This window comes from Cygnus olor, chromosome 1 (genome assembly GCF_009769625.2).
Source record: "Cygnus olor isolate bCygOlo1 chromosome 1, bCygOlo1.pri.v2, whole genome shotgun sequence".
In the NCBI taxonomy this organism is placed as follows: Eukaryota; Metazoa; Chordata; class Aves; order Anseriformes; family Anatidae; genus Cygnus; species Cygnus olor.
In genome coordinates this window covers 126062698-126084783 of record NC_049169.1, presented here as the reverse complement: position 1 = coordinate 126084783, position 22086 = coordinate 126062698, and the positions used below count along the sequence as shown (strand labels likewise).

General features: G+C 36.9%; 1 protein-coding gene across 11 annotated transcripts in view; it reads left to right on the top strand.

The window, feature by feature from the left end:
* The window catches only part of CNKSR2 (connector enhancer of kinase suppressor of Ras 2), a 219174-nt gene that overhangs the window by 111334 nt on the left and 85754 nt on the right, over positions 1–22086 (top strand). For 6 of the 11 annotated variants that reach the window (XR_005813854.1, XR_005813851.1, XR_005813859.1 and 3 more), the window contains 2 exons: positions 10579–10725; positions 20469–20602. Coding sequence is in view for 5 of the 11 variants with exons in the window: in XM_040532057.1 (XP_040387991.1) it covers positions 10579–10725; positions 20469–20602 (281 nt within the window). In the remaining 6 variants the exon portion in view is untranslated. The remainder of the gene's footprint in view (positions 1–10578; positions 10726–20468; positions 20603–22086) is intronic. The other 5 variants (XR_005813857.1, XR_005813856.1, XR_005813858.1 and 2 more) reach the window with 1 other exon arrangement.

Below are 22086 nucleotides of genomic sequence, written 5' to 3'. Positions count from 1 at the left end.
TCCCCATGCTTGTTCTGAAACTGGTGAATTGGAGCAGTGAGGGCTTTCCTGTCAGTTCAGCAGCACAAATGCTGGATGTCCCTGTCCAGCAAATCCATCTTCAATTCATCCGTGGGGCTTGTTCGAAGCTAATGTCTGAGATACTTTGAGTGCAGGCTAATTTTTATGTACGTAGTGTGCTGTGTCACTGTGGGCATCCACTTGCACTTCTGACTCTGGTATGACAAATCAGCTAACAAATAAGTCACAGTCACATCTGTTAGACAGAGCACTGTAAGCTTGGCCAGCCCACGCTGCTTCATGTTTCTGCCAAACTTTAAATAATTTCCCTTTGTTCTTTCCACATGAAATTTTTATGCTTAACTGCACACCTGTGCCACCAGCCAGTGCAATTAGTTCAGTTGCAGCAGAAAGCCACACTCTGCTGCCTTTCAGCAGCTAACTGTCTCCTAGATGATAACAAAGCTGAACTATGTGAGCACTTCTGTCTTACTTAAGTCAAACTGCCTAGTTTAGCTGAAAGCCTTAAAACTGTGCCCTGAAATGGAAAGGGAACACCGGCAGAGTTAGTCTTAAGCATTTTGGAAATTGCTCCTTACTGCTTTAGGCTTTGTGAGTGACAAGTTTGATCCTGCGACCTGGGCACCAACATCCCACTTTGTGTGCTCTTAGATCTGTGCTCCAGAGTACCTGGTCGGTACCCTCTGCCATGTAGTCACAACACATGAAGAATGTATGCTGGGCATGTTAGGCATCATCTATGGGACCAGGATGCTTTTGATTTAGCTGTGTAGAATTCCAGCTGCAAGAAGCTGAAATTACTTGGGTTACTAGAGGAGGTTTTTGAGGAAGTAATAGAAGAAATTGGTGCAATGAGAGATGTCTGTCCTCACACAGGACTGGGACATGGTTCAGTGCCAATGCATGGTGTTTATAGAAGTTTTCTCTGCTAGATGAATTGCAGTCATGGACAACTGTAGCCATTTGGTGCATCCCAGAGCTCACTTGAAAACATAGCTTTCTTTCTGTCCTGGCTGTACCCCAGAATGGAATGTATTATCAGTGAGACCTGGTAATTTACTCAGGTGATTAGATGAACATGTACGAATAGCCATTCAGCAGACTATTGATTTTTTTCCATTATTTTTCTGTGGGGGGAAAAAAAATGTTCTTTTGTAGTTGATAGCACAGCTTGATCTGTATGGCACTGACTACAATTCGGGAATATGCACTTGGGCTGACTTTGAAGGCACCAATGTCTGTTTTAGAAACAGTGTAACTGTAGTAAGAATTCTGCTGCAATAGCAGTTGACTTTTTCTGTGGATGCTTTTGGTAGGCCTTCAGAGTTTCACCACTGATGATAACCAAGCTATTGAGTCCATAGTGAAATCAAGTCTTTTTGTGTAAACTATCCTTATGACCATACCAGTAAGAGTATATCTAATAAGAATGGGTGTGGTATTCTGTGGAGTATTCTTGTGTTCTAATTGCTAAATTCATCTTTCTGTACATAACTTACTGGAGGAATATGCATTTTAATTATTTCATTTTGTACAGTTGTTTTATGTTTTGCTTTTTTTCCCCCCATATGACACTAATAGTAGTATTTCTATTTAAAAAACAACAAACAAACAAAAACCCCTTCTGCTAATGTTGCCACAAATTATATTTGCAGGAGATTTAAACTATGATGTAAACAGTATTTTCTCAATAGTGAAAATAACATAAATTCTGCAGTTAAAATAGTTCTTCCAAAATTTCTTAGTCTCTGATGTGTGAAATATATGATAACAGCGTAGGTTTTATGTCCAGGTAGCAGATATATGTACAATCAGATTTTCCTATGATAGCTATGTTGGTGCCTATAAAACAGAACACAGATTATACTACACTTTCTGTCCCATTAGAACAGGTTAAAAAGTTTACTGTTAGTATAACTTTTGGTATGTGAATTTGGAAAGAAGGGCAGGGATTATTCTGCTGCTGATAATCTTCCTTTTAATTGAGATTGCTGAAAATTAAAGTACACTGTAGAAAAGCAGATGAAGGATAAGGAGACGTCTTCAAAGTTGTACAGTTTACTTGGCTGATACTATAGCTGTGCACAGCCTGCACCAAGTATGCAATAGGGAATACCTCTGTGTTCTGTGCAGGTAGCATCTGTGTGAGTTACACAGCTGATTTTCAGGTTCCAGCCCAATCTTCTATTGCATAATTCATTATCTTATTCTGATGAAGTTGGGAGGTGATTGTGAGGAAGTGTTGAGATGGTGATTGTTGTAAAAGTGGATGTCTAAGTAAGAAAAGCAAGTTAATGCTGTCATGAGGAAGGGAAAATTAAAGTGGAGAAATTCTGTGCCTGACTTCAATTGATGTACTCTGAATATGAAGAATTTTAAGAAAAAAGTCAGTACTGGCTTAGAACACCTTGATGACTTGAACACTGCACTTTGTCTATGACCGATTATTTTAATAGCAGTAAAATGTAACAAAAACATGAAGAACTCTCATGGGTAAATAATTACTGCTCTGTTCTGACATTTTCTTTTAACTCCCCCTCCCTGTCCTTTCCTCCTTCCTTTAGTTTAGCTAAATAATGCTACATGATTTTTCAGCATCATTTAAATACTTTTTTTTTTTTTATTTTGCTTGATTATTAGTAACCTTTAAAAACTAACTTCTTTTTAATTACAATTTCTTCATAAACATGTTTATTTTCATCATATGAATTCTGTTTCAAGAAACATCTGTTTCAATCACTACTTATCTGGGGATCTTAAGGACTTTACTTTTACATTAAAAAGAATGGAGGCCAAGGACTTCTGGAGTTAGTGACTCAGTGGTATCATCCTAAATTATTAAGTTGTGATAATGTGTATTTAATCTGAAAAAAATATTTGTGTGTGTAGGCATGTATGTTTATATGCGTTTCTTATTTTAATTCCAGGGCAACCATTTGGGTAATTTAACATGCAATGCATACACACACATCTGAAATTCCCATTATGAGATGTAAGCATAAAGCAGCACAAACAAGTTACCATAAGGGAGACATGGCTGTGGTGGGTTAATACTGCAGGGTATATCCTGAGGAGCACCTTCCATATGCCACAAGAAACAGAGAGAACTTAACTCCTCCCCTCCATGAGGGGTGAGACCACCAACATCCCTACTTCAGCTTAATGTATGAGAAAGTGGGGTGTGATCCAGTCTGCCTAAATCCTTCCTTCAGTTTGTACCACCAACTGTCTGCACCTGCTTAGGCATTTATCAACACTTCCCTTCTCAGCCTTAAAGTTTCTTTAGCCCTCACCTGTGGCTACCAGGGATGTCTCATCTCAGGGTGTGATGGCCTGTCTCTCACTAGGAGACCGTCTGAAATGGAGTTAGACACCTGGGCGCTCCACACATTCACTGGAAGCATCTGAAAATGAGGCCAAGTGAGGATTCTGGTGGCAGCATCTTTATTAGTAATAGTTTAATGTGTGTGCCCTTGCTGAAGAGAGGTAGGGCCTGTTGATCACAGGCTGGATTTCAGACCCTGTTCCCTGCAGTATGTGTGTAGCACTTATATTGCACAAAAGTGGTCATCGGGAATTGGAACCAGAATCCTCATTTCCCTGCTCCCAAGGCACGGCACTGATGGTTTCTTGCCAGTTGTATGACTGGGCTTCTTACCCATGTATTCCCATCAGCACAGTGCTCCCTCACCTAAGGGGAAGGCCTTTAACCTGTCACTGTGTACATCGTGGTGCTTGAGACACCCCTCTAGTATTTCAAAGACCACATTTAGCCCCCCGAGGTTAAATAATGCCAAGATCAACATTACCCAAGTGGGTGGAAAAAGGGATGAAAACACTCCAAATTGCCAGTACCCATCTGTCTCTGCTGGTTGTCCATACTCCTGGTTGAAGAGAGAGGTGCCTTATGGCCATTGTGCCAAGGTGTAGCCCACGTATCCAAGTGAGGGTGGGTGCTTCAGACTTCAGAGAGACACTAAAACTGAGCCAACTGAAATCTGCTCCATTTTATAGAGTCATACCCTGAAACAGTGAAATGAGCCCCTTTTTCCTCAAAAATCATACCTAGTCATTGACCTTACATCTGTAAAATACGTCATATTCAAACTCATAAAGTTGGGGTCTTTGCTCTTCCCGACAAATATCCTCATTTATTTTGTTCTAGGATGCTGTTAGCAATGGCTCAAAAGCAAAACAGTGAGGTAATTTTGAACTGAAAGGTAAGCATTATTATATAAATGTCCAAGCTTCAATACCAAACTGTTTTTGTGTTCCTTGATAATTCAAGTTTCAGTTCCCCCATGAGTAAAACGGTTGTTTGTCTCCATTACAGTGGTGCTCTATAGTCGTGTTACTAGCATTTGTGAAGTTTGTTGAATTACAGTGGAGCTGAGATTAACAAATACTTTAAAAGATCAAGATAATAAAATTAGTCAGAAGCTATGCTGTGCATCAGATACGTTTTCTGAACGAGAAATGTGATTAGAGCAGCTTAATGAGAGGTGATGACTTCTCTTTTTATCTCTCGGATTTGGTTGGAAAAGAAAAAAAGTAAAAGCTTGTGAGTTGAGATAAAGACAGTTTATTAGGACAGAAAAGAAGGAATAACAATAATAGTAGTAGTAATAATGTATACAAAACAAGTGATGCACAATGCAATTGCTCACCACCTACTGACCGATTCCCATCCCATTCCCAAGCAGCACCTCCCCCCGCTTCCCAGTCAGCACCCCATATTAATTGCTCAGCATGATGCCATATGGTATGGTATACCCCTTTGTCCAGTCTGGGTCAGCTGTCCTGAGTCTGTCCCCTCCCAGCTCCTTGGCTGGCAGCCCCAGCCTCCTCGCTGGCAGGGCAGTGTGAGAAGCTGCAAAATTCCTTGGCTTAGCGTAAGCGCTGCTCTGCAACAATTAAAACATCAGCATGTTATCAACATTATTCTCATCCTAAATCCCAAACACAGCACCATACCAGCTAATGGGAGGAAAATTAACTCTATCCCAGCCAAAACCAGGACAATGACTTATTTCATAGTTTAGTGATAGTAAGAAAAAGTTTTAACGAAACATCAGGATCTTCTCAAGTAAAAGATGTGATTTTCTTTAATGTAATTTATATACAAACTGGGTTGTTGTGACTTTGGACAATGACACAGTGTGGTGTGATCAATAGCAATCTAAGGATGCACGGAACTAACTTTTGTAACAATGGATAAAATATAAATATATATATATATATTTGAATAATAGTATAGCAGAGATGCTCCTTAATTACTGTTAGTAATTACTTAATTACTGTTAGTAAACGCAACATAATATTATGAATCCCTCCTCTCTGGGAGAAAACTGTTACATAAGCATGAATGTTCATTATTATGCTAGCCTAAGAAGCTGGATAAATCCCTGAAAGGCATCTGCTGCTCTCCTGACCCTGCTTCTCTTACCGCAGACAGATACAGCTTTCACCTCTGTGGTAGTCCGCACTGTAAACAGCCTTCTGTGGTTTCCTCACCCCATGTTTTCTGGAAGTGGAAGACCTATGGCCTTCCATTATTTTCTAACCTTTTCAGGCATCCACAGCTGGGAGAAGGGGAGGAGATGCTTGCTACTAACATATTTTTTTCACAGGGCTGCCAGCTGACCATCCTCACTTCTGGCCAGTGTTCACGAAAATCAATCTGTTAATTTAACAGCAAGATGCCAGATAGTTTATTGTCATTTTTCTGACTTGCTTAACAGCAGGCTAGGTTTGATGGACAGTGATTTGAAGTGCAGTGGTTTTTGTTGTGTGATTTTTTGTTGTTTTTATGTTCAGATTTTTATTTATAAAATGCAAGATGTGTGACAGGGAATTTCTTAAAAAATAACACCCATTTCTTAAGGTGAACATGCTTTCCTCATAGAAATTCTATTTTTATTGGCTCAAAAATGATTAAAAGCTTGAATATTTGAATGGTTGATAAGTCAGAGCTCTGGCTGCAATCCACTTAAAAGAAGCAACACTGAAAGAATAATAATTTTAATTATCTCCCTGTTTCAGTAACTTTTTAGAATTAAATACTAGAGTGGATTTTGCATATTTACTTAGCAAGAAAATAGCAGACTGCTTTACGGTTTATATTAAGCAGAAAATATTACTTTTCTTTCAGAAGTGCAAAGATATTAGTACTTCTACCAAAGATATTAGTATTTTATCATAATTGTGGGGTGAAACAGTTTTCATGGAAACAGAAAGTCCGTCATTGACTTTCATGGGACTCTGGTGACCCTTTGAACAGGAATATGCCTCTAAAAATATGGACTCTGTTCTATTTATCATTTGACCATAACTCCACCCCTTAGATGATATAGTTTTGGTGTGTACTATACTTGTATACTGCTTTTAAGTGCTGCTGCTGCTCTGTAATTTCATTGAGAAATCTGCACTGGATTTCTTGGACTGTAGGTTATTTAGTAAGGCATCTTGTAGCATCCTAAAAATACTTGATTTGAGTCCATCCAATTGTATTTGAGATGCCTGCATGTTAATATTTAACTGAGTTCTTTTCTGGCTCATAACATATATTAGTGCTCGTACAAATCATGAGTGAACAATGGAATTTGGGAATACTGCCATGGGTGTGACTAGTAAATAAATAAAACCAAGCAATGCTTGGTCATCCTTTCTTTTGGCTGTCAGGCAGAAATAGAGTAGATGGCTACAGTTTTCCAAGATTGTCATAAAGGGGGTGACAGATTCACCTGGAAAAAAAAAAAATAAAAAAGGTAATTACTTTAAGAGTAACTTTTTAACATTTAAATGTTAATATTCTTGGCAACTTAGGATAGGAATTCAGAATAAAAGTTCCATGTCAGGCTGTTGTAATATTATCGTCCACATCCTTGCTGCAAGCCAAAGGAAAGTTGGGGTATTTTAAAATATGTCTCATCTTGTTCAAAGGCATCTTCTTTTCCCAGCCAATTGTTCAGGGAGCAGAACTCTAATAGCACCCTTCTGCTAAAGGTTTCTATTATTAGGGGTAATGGGTGAGGAGATATCCTAGGATTCTGAAAAAACAGTGGGAGGTTGTGGGGAGAGGTAAGGGAGATGAGGAGGATGTGTCAGAGTAGAGAGCAGTGGTACAGGTCTCCTGTGTGCCCATCTTGTCCCACTGAAGCAACCTGGGTGGCCCCAAATGTCTCTGGAGCTCACTGGTGAGCCTCTGGGCATGTGGTGCTGGGACGAGATGAGAAATTTGGAGGTGGCCTAATGCTGATGTTGCAGATACTCTACCTGCAGGCTTGCTTCCCTTTGGAAGGCTGGTGTCCCTTCTCCTACCTTCCCCCAGTGGTAGTGTTTTCCTGGCCTAGGTGTATTGATCTTCTGGTGACATGGGCATGGGCTACCCTTTTTATCCTTCCTTTATCTTGGTAGCAGACCCCTCCAGCACAGGTGTTGTAATCTCCTTGTAAGGAACCACTCAGCACAACCCCACCACCACCCCAGGTCACCTACTCTCAGGTCCCCCCACAGTGCTCGTTCCTTTCCCTCTTCTCCTAGTTCCTCCATCTCTGCATGCTTACTTTCCCTTGCTGTTTCTTGAGCCCATATTCCTTCTCCTCCTTCCTCTCCAAAACCCTCATCCCTGCACTGAGCGCTGAGCAGTGCTGGCAGCTTGGGGGATACTCAGGCTCTGTGTAGCAAAACCCAAGGCTGGATTTAGGCTCTGCCACTACAGAGACCTCTCCTGATCACAGATGGTTGATGGCACCCGGTTTAACAAAATCAATTTATTTTAAAGCAAGCAACAGGGACTTTCTTGGTCCTTAAAAATGGGTACCTGGCCAGTATTGTGTACTGATTTAAAACTTAATTGCTTGGGTTGGTTTAATGCAAGTCGACTTTTAAAGTAGTTGTCTTACTTTTCAACTTCAAAACCAGTAAGGAAACTTTCTTATTACTGTCTGTGTTTGCAGTACATGGAACAATTGATATGGCAGAGACTTTAAAAGCTCTGCCAAAAATCTTGATGGATACAAGTTGAAAGTAGACAACTGTGATGGTAATGAGAAAGGGGAAGATCCTGAAGGAGAGGCTAAAGAGAATAAATTCAGATCATAGAAGAAATTTAGATTACATATCTCTAAAGCAGATTTCTGGAAAATCATTTTCAGTTCCAGATACATGCATTGCAATTTTTTTCTTTAATCCCCCTAACTCTCATAATGAGACTAGATAATCTTCCATTTATTACAGTGTAAGGCATAGTTGAAATACACAATTCAGTTTATCTCTGCAAAGTATGAACGTGTACTTAAAATAATTTAAAAGCTGCTAGCATAACCAAGAGAAACCAATTTTATTTATATCTCTCTGCCTATTTCAGTGAGAAATAGATGCTTTAAAGCACAACTTTTCCATGCCACGTCCTACCAACTTAAATGTCAAGAACCTTGCAGCCTGACTCTGTAGCCAGGGTCACATCATGTTCTCCTCCAAGCTCCATGTGCTGTTTTAGTAGAAAGATTCCTCCCCATAAGTTTGTCTTCAGTTATTACATTAGACAATTAGTGTACGGTAGCTTACATAGAGAGATACCTTACATGAACTGTAGACATCCTTCTTTCCAATAACACAGAGCAGTTGAAAACCTATGTATGCCCAAGGTAACATTATGGAACTATGGGGAATATATTGTTTCTTATAGTGGTGGAAGTCTCTTTGAATAGGAAAGCAGAATTGTGAATAGCATGGTATGTTTTTTATAAAATTGTGATATTAAGACACAAAACTTGTACTTACAGAGACTTGGTTTTGATACTGTTGAAGGAGAATGGAGACTTCAGGAGGATGTGGGTATGGAGCTTAAGTTGACTGTGTTCATATTTCATTTTATTCAAAGTATAGCAGACATATCCCTAATACATGGGACTGAAAATAAGAATTACAAGCATGTTTGGAAATCTGTGGAAGCTGGAAAATATTCAATAAAGATAAGCATTGTCAACATCCTCTTTCTTTGTTTACAGCAATATTATTGTAGAAGTACATCCTTGATATAATCAAGTTTGCTGTGGTAGAAAAGGACAGGTAGGTTTACAGTAGATGAGGAAGAGTGGTGAAGTTGAAACCATGTCTGTGTACAGGATTGTTGATGTAAGCATTGTTGTTGGCCAAAGTGGCATGGTTATATGGAGAGTGTCAGCTATTAAAATCAGTGATATTAAGCAAAGTGAGTTTTGGTGTAACAGTGAATAAGGTAAAAAGTAAATAGCATCAACCTATGTGTGAGTACCTTGTTTAAAAATAGGTAACAAATATATATTTGTTTCATATAATGCCATACTACTAATAGGGAACATCTGCATTGTGTTTGTTCATATTGCCTGTTTGATTGTTTTCAAATATAGGGACATGACATAGAGTAACCTTTTGACAATGACGTCACAATTTCATGCTTCTAGAAGTTCTTTCAAAAAGAATTTCACATCTCAATTTAATAATTTTCTTTTTAATGCTTTTCTTGTATAAGTTGTGAAAGAAGGAAAATATTTGCAACTGTGATCCTTTAAACAACAGGAAAACACACTTAATTAGGGGGACAGAGAAAGGTAGAAATGCTGTCAAGTTTACTGAAATAATCATTTTCTAAGTATACAGGCCAATATTTTCAAAGGACGTATGATTGTTTCTTGCCAGTCTAGGTGCCAAACTTGAAAATGCAGGGATACGATATATTAAAGCATTTCAAGATGCCAAAACTCAATCTTTATTTAGACATAAACCATTTTCATCAGTTGTACTGTTTTAATATTTTAAGTACATTTGTTCAAAAACACAAAGTGAATGATTCAGAAAGTTTTAGTCTCTGCTTGGAAATAAAGACTTACTTTCCACATTAGTCAAGTTGCTAATTTTAGAATATTTCAAAAAGCTATAATTCAATTAGGAAATTTTACTTTGGGCTAATACTCAAGTAGTGGAGAGACTATTTCTGTCATTAATTTGCTGTCTTTTGGTTTTGAAATCATCATGAAAGAAGTACTATTTTAAAAAGACCTTGTGATTCTGATTTTATTTTTATGGTGGTGTGAAGTGTAGAAGATTGTCTTGAGCATCTTTGTGCTTGCATAAGCTGCTAGGAATAGAAGTAGTATGAGTACATGTGGTTAGTGGATTTTATATAGTAACCATGGAGTATAAAGTGCTCAGTTTTGAATTGAACGCTAGAGGCAGGAGCCAGGGCTTTTTAACCTTCTAGTCTCTAAAGTCTATGTAACAGAACTTATTTTAAACCACTTTGAGGTTTTACTGTGTATTTACAGTGGAGTAACAATAGTTTATTAATTCAAAAACCTGAAGTGATACATATCCATCTTAATGCATTATAATAATTATTTTAGTTGACAATGTTTTTTTTATGCAGTAATTTATTTTTGCCATTTCTAGAGTTAATCTCCTTTAAAATATATATACACTCCTATTGTGTTATTTTACTAATCGTGTTTAAAAAGGGAACATTACATATTGAATACTGTACCTCAATTTTATTGTAACAATTTTACTGGTTACCAGGTGGGGTGGCAGTTGAAAAATTTGGTGAATGCACTACGAGAGGATCCGAGTGGTGTTATCTTAACTTTGAAAAAGCGACCTCAGAGCATGCTTACCTCAGCACCAGCTTTACTGAAAAATATGAGATGGAAGCCCCTTGCTCTGCAGGTAATGAAGCTTAATCATAAGTCATACACCATCATTTTAACTATAAATTATCTCAGTGATGCTTTATTGTGCTTCATCTCAGCAGCGTATGGATTTACTCTTGTATGCTTTGAAAAATTGTTTCTGAAATGATTTCTCTGTAGTTTGTTCTCATAGTCTCAACTGAAATTAAACCTGTTAGTAGAACTTTTCAAAGTTAGGAAGTAATCAGCACAATGTTTTGCAAAGTAAAAATAGTAGCCCCAAAGAACTTTTCTAGCCATGGGGAAGCCAGCATACCTATAAAAGTTACAAATTTTAGTTTGACTTCTTGTTAAGCTCTCCATGCAGTATAACCTCAAAGAAAGAGAGGAGGAGAAGTTCTTTAGTTCTCATTTTGATCATGGCACTATAGGAAAATTTATACTGTGATTTTATTCCACAAAACATGTGACAATCAATATTTGCTCATGTAAATAAAGTTGTATCTGTGTTGAAGTTTTACTTGAGATTGAACCATTGCACATAAGGTATAGTACAGGATGTCCAGCTGGATCTTTAATTTTAGTATGCCTGTAGTGGTTTGAATGGTTTCATTAAAGCTTTCGTATTTCACTCCAGGATAAAATGTCAGTGTGATGGATTATCTGGGAAATAAAAGTTATCTCCAGACTGATGAAAGCGTGTAACCAACAGATGGAACTGAAAAATATTTCTTTTATTTTTTTTTATTCAGTTCAGATAGGATAATGTTTAGAATTCTATTTTCTTTGCATAATGAGTGCATTCTTCAGTACGTTTTTATTACCACGATAAAAAGTCTAATTTAAAATTAAGTACATTTGAGAGAGAAAATACTTGCATAGTTCAGGCAAAAGGAAAATGAGATGTAGAAATGCTACTGCTAATGGCTGTGGTCTTTTCCATTTAAAATATTAACAGGTTCATAAAAAGTATTAACAACTTGAAGAATCTCTTTCAACTATATATATTTTTATATATAAAATTATGTTATAATGGTTAAATGCCTCATTGTCTTTCAATCTGAGTAAGTTTCTAAATGACTGAGATATCTTTGTCTTTCAGATATAAATTACTGACAGTAGATGTGACATAAACTTTCAACCAAAAATATCATATTAGTGTCTGAACATAAAATTGCAAATCTGTATGCATGATAAGAGTGCATAAATGTCCATACTTGAAGGCTGTGCTTTTATCATAGCTTTAGTGAAAGTATAAGTAAAAATGAAAAATGCATATATATGTTTCATTGCTTTAAATGGGGACAAATGTTTTCACTCTAAATCCTTTTTGGGTGAGTTTTTTATTCCTTTGGTGAGTTGGGTTCATTCCCCTAAATATTCCTTTTTGTTTCACTTTATCATTTGCCACTAGAATAATTCAACTGGAGAATGCACAACAGAAGTTTCTGAGACAGGCCATTGATGCAGATTATAGCAAATAAGTGATAAATTTAAAAGAGGGTGGGAAAGGGTGGGAAGAAATTGGACAGAAACCCATTTCCACTGTCTAAAATGAAGTCCAGTAAGAAAGTGAGGATATCTGTGGTCCTGTTACAGCAAATGCAGTCATGAGATGAAAATGTGAGGATGTTTGAAACTCCACACTCAGTTCCAGAAACAAAAATCCAGTTGTCTTTTAGCGTGTTCTATTTCACTCTGATTTACATCTCAGCATCTTTAGCTCAATACAGATGCTAAGGAGTGCAATTCATATAACTTTAGATATCTGCTGTGTGTATATCTACGTTCAGGTTTGTCATTTTTACCTTTGACCAATGGTCATACAGAACAGTTACAATTTCATTCATCTTGACCTATTTTAGACTGATTGACCTTAGGTAGAGGTGAAATGAACCATATGCATGCCTATTTCTCTCCATTTGGTGATAAAGCAAGTGTGGACAGCTAGCTTGAATATAGATTATGTCTGTTAGATGAGATTAAACTGACAGTATATAGAGGTTTTCTGTAATCTTACAGGTTTGGGTGGAGTGGTAACACTTATTTTTTTCCTGTTAGCATAGAAAATACATTTCTATGCCAGACTAATGTGAGTACAAATAGAGACATTGTTAAACATTAGAGATATAATTCCACTATCATGATGATATTGTTCTGATTTTATCAATCATAACATCCAGAAAAGTCCAGAACCTCATTCAACACTTGGGTGCAGTGCACATATGTGTGTCTGTTATAATTTGTGATGTCACAAATTGCGAGAAACAACAGTTTTCCTAAGTAAACTGAGTGTCAAAAAATCTCCAGGATGACATAAAGACAAACTTCCGAGGCTGCATAATGTGGAGATTTCTGTTGTTAATTTATGCAGATCAGTGGTGAACAGATGTTAAAGTCCACTGGTGTTAAAGTTTAAATGCAGACTAAATGTGAAAATGGTGCTGTACATTTGATAAATAAAAAGCAGCAAAAGCAGAGTGCAGTGTAATTTTATAGCTATTAAAAATATGAGAGATAATGTTTATTTTTCAGTTGTTCCATTTCTTTCCATATTCCAGTATTTATCCATTATAAAATACAGAATGTTTTTTTTTTTCTTCACATTTTTTTGGGGGAAAAAAGCTTAAAAAAACCAAAACACTTCTGTAATTGAAATTGCATTGTGGCTGTTCTGAAAATCTTTTTGTTCCAAATTCACATAAAAGTGCTTTTCTGTAGTAGGATCATGGGAGTTACTGAGAGAGAATGGGGTAAAGTGATAGTAAATAAGAAAAAAGCGTAAAGGAAAAGCAGTACTTCCATCACCTTTGGAAGTAAGGGAAATTATGATACAATGTTTTCCTATATCAGGATATCATGAAATAACTGAGAATGTTATAACTGTGCTGTCATCCCAGAGCTAAGTTAATTGAAACATATGTATTATTCAACAGACACAAGCTATGAAGATGATATGACTCAGTAATAATTCCGTTAAACTACACGATATGAGCAAAAGCCTCAAAAGACTTTAGAATAAGATATAGGGATGAAGTTCTAATAAAATGTGAATCAGGATCTGCAAACTAGCTGCTGTTTTTTTCTTTGGTTCTGCAAATGGTGTGAACAAAGGAAAAACATGGTATCACAAATTGCAATGAATGAGGTGGGAAAGTGGAAGTTTGCCCTAATGTGAGGAGGCTGGCAAATGGATGATATCAATGAGGATTTTTAATAGCTGTTGCAAGAAATGCAGAAGGTAAATATTTCAGTTAATAAAATAAGAGAGTCATTTACATTGCGATTTACATTGGGATGTTTTAATGAAAAAAATAATAATTTTAGCTCAAAGTGAACAGTGTTGAGGCACTGATAAAATGGATTCTGCTTGTTTTGTCGATAATTCTATGTAAAAACATGAAGTTTGGCATTTGCAGCTACATGAAAAACTAGGCTTCATGGAAGAACAATAAGTATACCTGTAGGTTGGGATAACGGTAGATAAGACTTCCAGTTCAGGCAGTAGGCAGGTGCTATCAATCAATTTAGTGTGTGATTTTTACATGGTATCCAGGTCATTGAACTATGTCTCCTATGCATCCTATGTAGCAGTCCTGAAACCGATATCCAATGGCTTGATGTAGAGGAAAATAATAAAACTAACTATGGCTATACTTTTTATATATATTTATGCACCATTACATAATGAGTTTGTATTTACAATTAATTGCATTAATTCCAGGTGTAAGGTCAATCTGTACTGAAAGAAAAACATCTACTTTCCCCCCTCTTGTGTCCCAATTAAAGAAGTGCTTTGGATTTTTTTTTGTTTGTTTGTTTTGTTTTGTTTTCAGTCACTTGATGCTTGTCTGTTTTAATATCCATCAGTATCCAATTTCTTGCAGATAATCAGAGTTCTCCCTTAACACATTCTGGAATTATATGAATCTGGAATTTGTGAAGTCAAAGGATTTTCAGCCTGAGTTTTTTGTTATTGCTTTTATAAAATTTGAATTAAGCAGCTATGGCCTTAGGGATTTTTTTGCTTGCCTTTGCAGTTGAAGGTATTCATTAATACGGTATTGTTTCACAAATATTAAGATGTTATGCCTGCAAGAGGAATCTTACTATATTTGCCTTTCAGTTACTTCCTCTGATACTCTGATCCATTGTGTGAAAACTTAGAATGATATTTCAGATTGCAATGTTGTAACTGAACATGTTGAACAAAACAAATATGATTAATCTCTTTTTTCATCACTTGACATAGAAGTGATTTAATTATCTTAGAACTCTCCTAATTTTTGTCTGTCCTCAAAGCAGTCAACTGGTGACTCAAAACCTAACAGAAATAAACATAATCTACTCTATCTTGTCTGTTTTGTTTCTCCTTCCCATTTTATGTTATTTTGGGGAGGTTTCAAACGAAAGCTCCCTGAAGTGCAGTTTGAACCAGGGTGGAAATTTTGCTAAAGAAGATTCTTGGAGCATATGAAACCTTAAGTAAGTCACTATCACCATGTTAGCAAGAAACTAGCTGAAAAGTCCTCCTTTGCTTCTGGAAAATGCTTTGTTAGTTAGTCAAAAAGAAACTAGACTTTGACTACAGTGTGAAGACTCTTCATCCAGTGCCTTTAACATACAGAAAAGGAATGGTAGAGCAACATGTTGCCAGGCTTCAGCTAACTTGGACTAAGCCCTGCTGGTATCAGTGAAAAGGCTGTTACTAATAGTGTGGTTTGGGGCAAGTCCACCTGCTAGCCACATCTTGTGTCTTGACTTGGAAAAAACCTTCTGACCCCTCTACATACTCTGTCACATTCTTCACCAAGCTTATTTAAATGTCACCTTTTGTATATTTAAAATAGTTCACTGTACTGTTTTTTATGTGATTAAATTTTACTGTTAAAATCACCAAGACCTCAGTATCTGTAGTTTTTGTTTTTATTTTTTGTTTTGTTTTAAATAGACTTTATTTTAGATTAGATATTCATCATATCTCCACTATGCTACATTCAACTTTTCAGACAAAACAACAACAATAACAGCAGAGTCCTTGGTTTTACAGAAAATGCTACTTTTATTATTTATATTATTATTTTTCTTTACTTGACTATATTGCCTCCTTCATTCATCTAGAGACAATGTTATATTCTGTTTTCATAATTTATGATTAGAATTGATGACCTTGCACTTTTAAATCATTGCATTTGAATAAAATACTAACTTCTTGGCTCTTCAGTTGCTTATTTGTCTTTTAACTACATGGGAACTGGGCATTTTTTGCAGCATTGTTAAAATGAATTCTGACTGGGTTTTCCTACAGTGTCTGAAATAGTTATAGTATGTCATAACTTCATGTCATGGTTCATCTTATAAAAGGTTTATTTTACTGGAAACATTTTGTTCAATAAATTGTGATAATCTTGGTTCAATATGAAAATATATTAACAGTAAAATATGTTTATTGATGCAAATACTGTGTAAAGATATTACCAGTTAAGATCATGTATTGTTTTTTCTTATATTTTTAAAAATCGTTTGCCTTTGTCTGGAGTAATGTTTCTCAAACTATATATTGCAACTACCAAGGGAATTATTTAAAGGTTCATAGAGCTTTTAAAAACATTAAACAAAACTTCAGATGGTACATAATTATTAATTACATTAATTGTTGAGGGGGGGAGGGGGAAGCCAACTTACTAGGAGCACAATCTCAGTTTCTTCAGGATTGGCAATGAGTACCTATAGGGACTTCTGATTTCCCTGTCCTGGAGAAACTGAGGCTGCTGTGAGTAAAGCCAATTATCTGTTGTCTGGTCAACTGACAGTTTGGAAAAGGGTTCCTAAACACTAATGATTCTGAAGGAGGATGGTGCATCCAGGACATTTGAGAAACAGTACTTCCAAATGTATTGAAACATGAATTTTGTGACTGACATTGTGTGTTAACATTGATGCAGAGCTTTATGTAAGATATTTTTTAGGCTATTCCAGTTTTAATATGTAACTTCTAAACTTTCTTTGTCAGACTATTCCCATGGGTTAAGTATTTAAATCTCTGGACCTGAAAACTTTTTATTTTTATTGCAGTTTCAGCATTCCCAATTGCCTATGACAGCCTACTAAAAGGGACTGCAGCAGAAGGAAGTTCTAGTCCTTGGAGGAGAATTAACTTGGTGATAACACTGATCTCCAAGGCATCTAGATCAGGAATACCTGAATTGGAGTTCCATGTAGTTTTCTGTTCAATATACCTGCATGGTATAATATGGTCCACCGAATGGCCTGTAGGATGAACGTGATCAGATTTACTTGCAGACGCACAGATTGACTTGAACTGAATGGTTGAGAAGTCTCTAAATTGCAATGCAAAATGCCTTGAGGTGCATCTTGCCTGCAGGTCATATTCTGAAGGCTCTCTTTCCAACAAGGAGAGCCTGAAGACTTTGATTCCTTACAAAATGAAAGTTGAACTCCTAGAGCACAAGGTGGTAGTTACTGCAGTGCTCTCTCCATGCCTCAGTAACAGGAGAGCTCATTTGAATGCTTTAACCATGTTGCAGTTCTTTTAAAAGAACTTGCTGATTCATCAGATGAAGCGGTGATAACTATCAAAAATAGTGGTGGTATATTTATAAATTTGGATTTCTACTTTTGTTCCAGTTATGCAGCTTTTCTGCTTTTGTAGAAATGAGCCAAAGAGTTGAGTCTGGCAGTGTGACCCAGGTATACTAAAGACATGAGACATCCTAGTATATTTTGGGACAGTCCCAAAGGATTGTGCTTCCCCTTGTAGGAGATTGTATTACAACTCCCTTTGGGAGCTCCCGGTGTACTGGGAATATTACCTGCATTGCCATCCTGTGAGATACCACAGTCATTTGGACTCCTACCAGTTACACTATGATTCTCACTTCTGAAAATGTTCTGTTATTTAACATGGGAACAGTTTGAGGGAAACCTTTTACTTCCGGAGTTCTGTGTTAACTGGATAATTTGTGTATTTCTCTAGTAGACTGAATGCCATTTCCTCCTGTGGCACCTAGTGTTTTAACCACCTCACCTAGCCAAAGTATAAACCAAAGTTTGCATTTCTCAAAGACATGCAAAATCCAATGATTTCCACAGTCTCCCAGCAGACTCCTCTGAAGGACAAGCCAACCTCCATAGCTGGGCTGTCTGTTCTCAGGGACTCACGAAGTTACCTGGTAGAATCCTCAGACTTCAGAAAAATCATTTTCTAGAAATTAAGCCTATCTCATTAGCATTTAAATAGTTAAGCCCGGGTATACCAGGCTGGGAAATTCTTTACCTGTGTCCTGTAGCTGTTCAGCCCCTGGTCAGGATTACTGTGGGCTCAACAACTCATTGTAAGTCCAGATCACGGTTGTGCTTGGGCACGATTCTCCTTATGTGAGAGAAAACATAAAATTTCGATTGCCGTGTCCCCTAGGGCCCCGTTTCTACTTATCAGCCTATTCATTCAGGTAAAGTAAAGGGCTGTCTTCCTCCTCAAAGTGGAGAAGAGCAAACCCATCTGCCCAGCTTATATTCCTCTTAGTGTTCCTGCAAGTATGAGCTGTGAACAACAGCTTGGGCTTAACAAGTGTAAACATGGTCTAGGTCACAAAATTCTTTTGGCTTAGAAGGAAAATTAATTCTACAAGCCACTCAGCAAGCTGCAAAGTGCACTTGTCATAAAAATGCAAGGTATCATAAAGGAAAAACGCAGCATTGCTTTAGTAAGTGTTTCAAGAACCTATGTGGCTACGGTGTCACAGATGAAAATTTAAAGGATAAGGATTGTGTTCCTCTGAAAGAGTTTGCTTTGAGTTGTTTTTGTTTGTTTGGTTTTGTTTTTTTTCCCCTCAGTTTTGCTACCAACTTTAGTCTTACTTTTGCAGACTTCAGTCTTCTGCTTGTTTTTTAGTGGTTGTAAAGTCTTTTACCTGTCTGGCTTTGTGTGTGTGTGTGTTTCTCCCTCTCTTCCTGTAAGTAATGGCTGTCTTTCATTGGCCTGGTTACAGAATGTTAACTCTAATGAGCAAGAAAATAATTTAGCAGTATCATTGTTTACAGGTGATGGATTTCTACATTCAAAAAGAACAAATTTGTTTCAGTTTATAGCTGTAGTTGTAAGGGTGGACTTGAAAAGTTTTATCAAGAAAATGTTGAGCCTACAGTTTATTATGTTTGAGATGACTAACATCTAACACAGCCCTGTTCCTAAAATACAGCAGTAACTGGTTAAAGGATGCCTGAGGTGTCCTAGGTGGCATGTGTTCTTAATATACAGATTGAAAGAAAGTAATGCAATGGTGGGGACTTTGCTTGAGAAGCATAAATTTAGAAAGGCTCATCGCTAGCTTGTGAAGGGCCAATGTTTTTTAAAAAGTTCCTGCTCTTGAACTCTTTGGGTTTTTTTTGCTGTGTAGGTATAGTACTAGAGTGTCAAGATTAATATCTAGAAGATGAGAACTGTGTTGTTTTGTTTTGTTTTTTTTTTTTTTTTTTTTGCACAGGAATGCCCACAGGACTGTCATAAAGTATTTTTAATAGTGCTGGCAGAAGGATCTTTCTACACACCTGTTTAGTTAGTATTCAGAGCTTCTCTGCCATAAATACAATGTGAAATATGTGTCCTCCAGTAGTTACTTAGTTCAGAAATTATAGGTGTGTTGCACAGTATGTCTTCCCCAAACCTTTTTCTTCAAGGAGTTCACTTCTAACAAGATAGAGAGGAAAGAACTCTTTCAAAGCAAAACTCAGTATTTCTTGAATATTAGGTCTAGATTTTAGATGGTGTATGGAGATACTGTTACTTGCTGTTTTGCCAGTTTTCTGTTTGAGTTTAGCTATCAGACAAGCCAAGAAGCGTAAGACCGACATATTATTAACCACGCTAGAGCAATCTAAGTTTGCTTCTCATTTCATTTTCCTGTATCTGCATCTATATAGAGACTGTTAGCAAATCTTGCTATAATTTCTAGTCCTGCAGTGATTTAATAAAGTCTTCAAATGGTTGGTCATTTTTTAGCTAGCCAAGGTAGTTAAGTTAAAGAAGAAAAACACATGCTTGATTTGAAAGAGAGAGAAAGATGTGATTAAGATGAAGGATCATTTTTGGATGAGAATAATAGCTAGAATGCATGATCATTCTGTGAGAAGGGTACAATTTATTCACCTGTGAGTAAATGTTACTTTGTGAGGAAGTGTTCCCAGGGGAGTGAAGAATAATAATAATCTCCAATTTATTCTGTCTCATAGCACGTGCACTCTGAGTATGCAGTACCTGAATTTACAGCATCTGCAGACATAAATTGAAGCTTTTACAGTTACTCCTTAAACTGTAGAGCAGATGGGGGAAGATGACATTCAATTTAATGCCTACTTATGTAGCTTTTAGTGTAAACAGTAGACTTTTTCTTTATAATGTTAGTTTAATTAAGGAATTCATTGGATTCTGTATGTTATTTACTCATAAAGATTTCACCAGTGGCTCTACTGATTACTGTTTTTATGGGCATTGGCAATACTTTTGCTTTGCAAGGGGGAAAAGGGAAAGATGTTATCAGAGACAATTTTATAAGCACAATAGATGTCCATTCATAGTTGTATCTCCTTAAGCGTAAGTGTTGTTTTTTTTTTCAGCCAATTTAAAATCACACAAAATATTAGAAATGTTAACTATTTCTTCAACTTTCTGAACTGTAGAATGTTTGTAGCTTTTTCGAATAAAAGTAGATAGCATTTAAGAATAATAATGATTTTTTTCCTCTCTCTCTTTTGAACCAGCCTCTTATTCCCAGAAGTCCTACAAGCAGTGTTGCTACACCATCCAGCACTATCAGCACACCTACAAAAAGAGACAGCTCTGCCCTCCAGGATCTCTACATACCCCCTCCTCCATCAGAACCTTATGTTCCCAGGTAAAAAAATAAAAAATAAAAAATCATTTAGGGTACTATTCATTGTCAAAAATACCTGTAAAATAACTGGCCATTCCGTTCCTATCTGATCATCAGCGTACCCTGCAGGGTTAGGCTGCTAATACTTCATTTTACAGGGAAACTGGTTGTTAACAGTAGATATGCTGAATCACACCCACAATAGCCTGAATCAGTGTCTTGTCTGAAAAACAGTCAGTAGCCTTTAGAAAGACAGGTTCAATACCCTGTTTTCTCAAATGTGGAATAATATATTGCCTATAACAGTGTCATTCTATTTCAAAAGAGCAAAAATGATCCAAAACCCTGAATATGTAACTACAAAGAGAGTTTCTAACTGTTGCCTTGCCTAAGAACTGTCATGCAACAAAGAAGGCTGAGCTAAAAGAAAGAAACTTTGCGATTTCAACAATAAGAGTACTTGCTTTGTTCTTCCATACTGATTTCTTTTTTAGATATATTTGATTTGTTAGTGTTAGAGCAGTTTGCATTTTAGTGTGGTTACCCTACTGTATTCTGCAGTGGCCACGCTGCTCCCTGTAGTTATGTTTGCTACTCTGACTTGTCACCTGGAACAGGCGTTCTCATCTCTCCCTCCAAGACTCTTGGCTTGCTGAGCCAGAAAAGCAACAGATTCTTCTTGCAGATTCATTAACCTACCCTCACACGATCTTAGAGGATTCAATATAATTTTACAATGCACACAGATGTTGCTTTCCTAAAATTTTGACAGAATTATGGCCTATAAATGCATCCATAGGTACATCAGTAACCCTGTAAGTATGTCAGTAACCAACCAGAGACCTAGGGATGTATAAAATAGGGATCGGTATTTTTAATGTTTCCATATACAGGGTGTCCAGTCAATGTATGTTTAAATTAATTCTTGCTTTTCTTTTAGTTAGCTTTCTTGCAACAGTTGTAAGAGCAGCATGTCCTTTCTTTTACCTGAGTTTCCTGTACCTGAAGTTCTGATACCCGATTTTTTCTTAGGCTCTCATATCAGTAGTTGCTAGCCAATTAATAAGAAGTATGACCTGATGATGACAAGACTTTCCTGGGGGCTATCCAAGAGTTAGGTAGATGGCAAATTAATTTGCCTAGTGGGGAGAAGTCGTGATTGTTTGATAAATTCTTGCTCTTCAGAGATACAAAAAACCTTCCAGGGCAAAAAGGTGACTTTCCACTTCATGATTTAGATGATGCCTTAGGCCTTCCATGAAGCCATAAGCTGAGTCCTATGTTCCTTCTTCATCCTTGCTTTGTCTGCTGCCTGGTCTGCTTTTATTTCTGAGGAAATTAAAAAAAAAAAAATATGCAGAAAGCAACCCCAACCAAAACACAGTCTTTGATTTCTCTTCGAACAAAGGAGTTGCATAGTAAAGACCTGTCACTCTTCAAACTGGAACTGTACTGTCCTAAAAAAAAAAGTAGTGCTTTTGTACTGCTACTGATCATGTTTACTG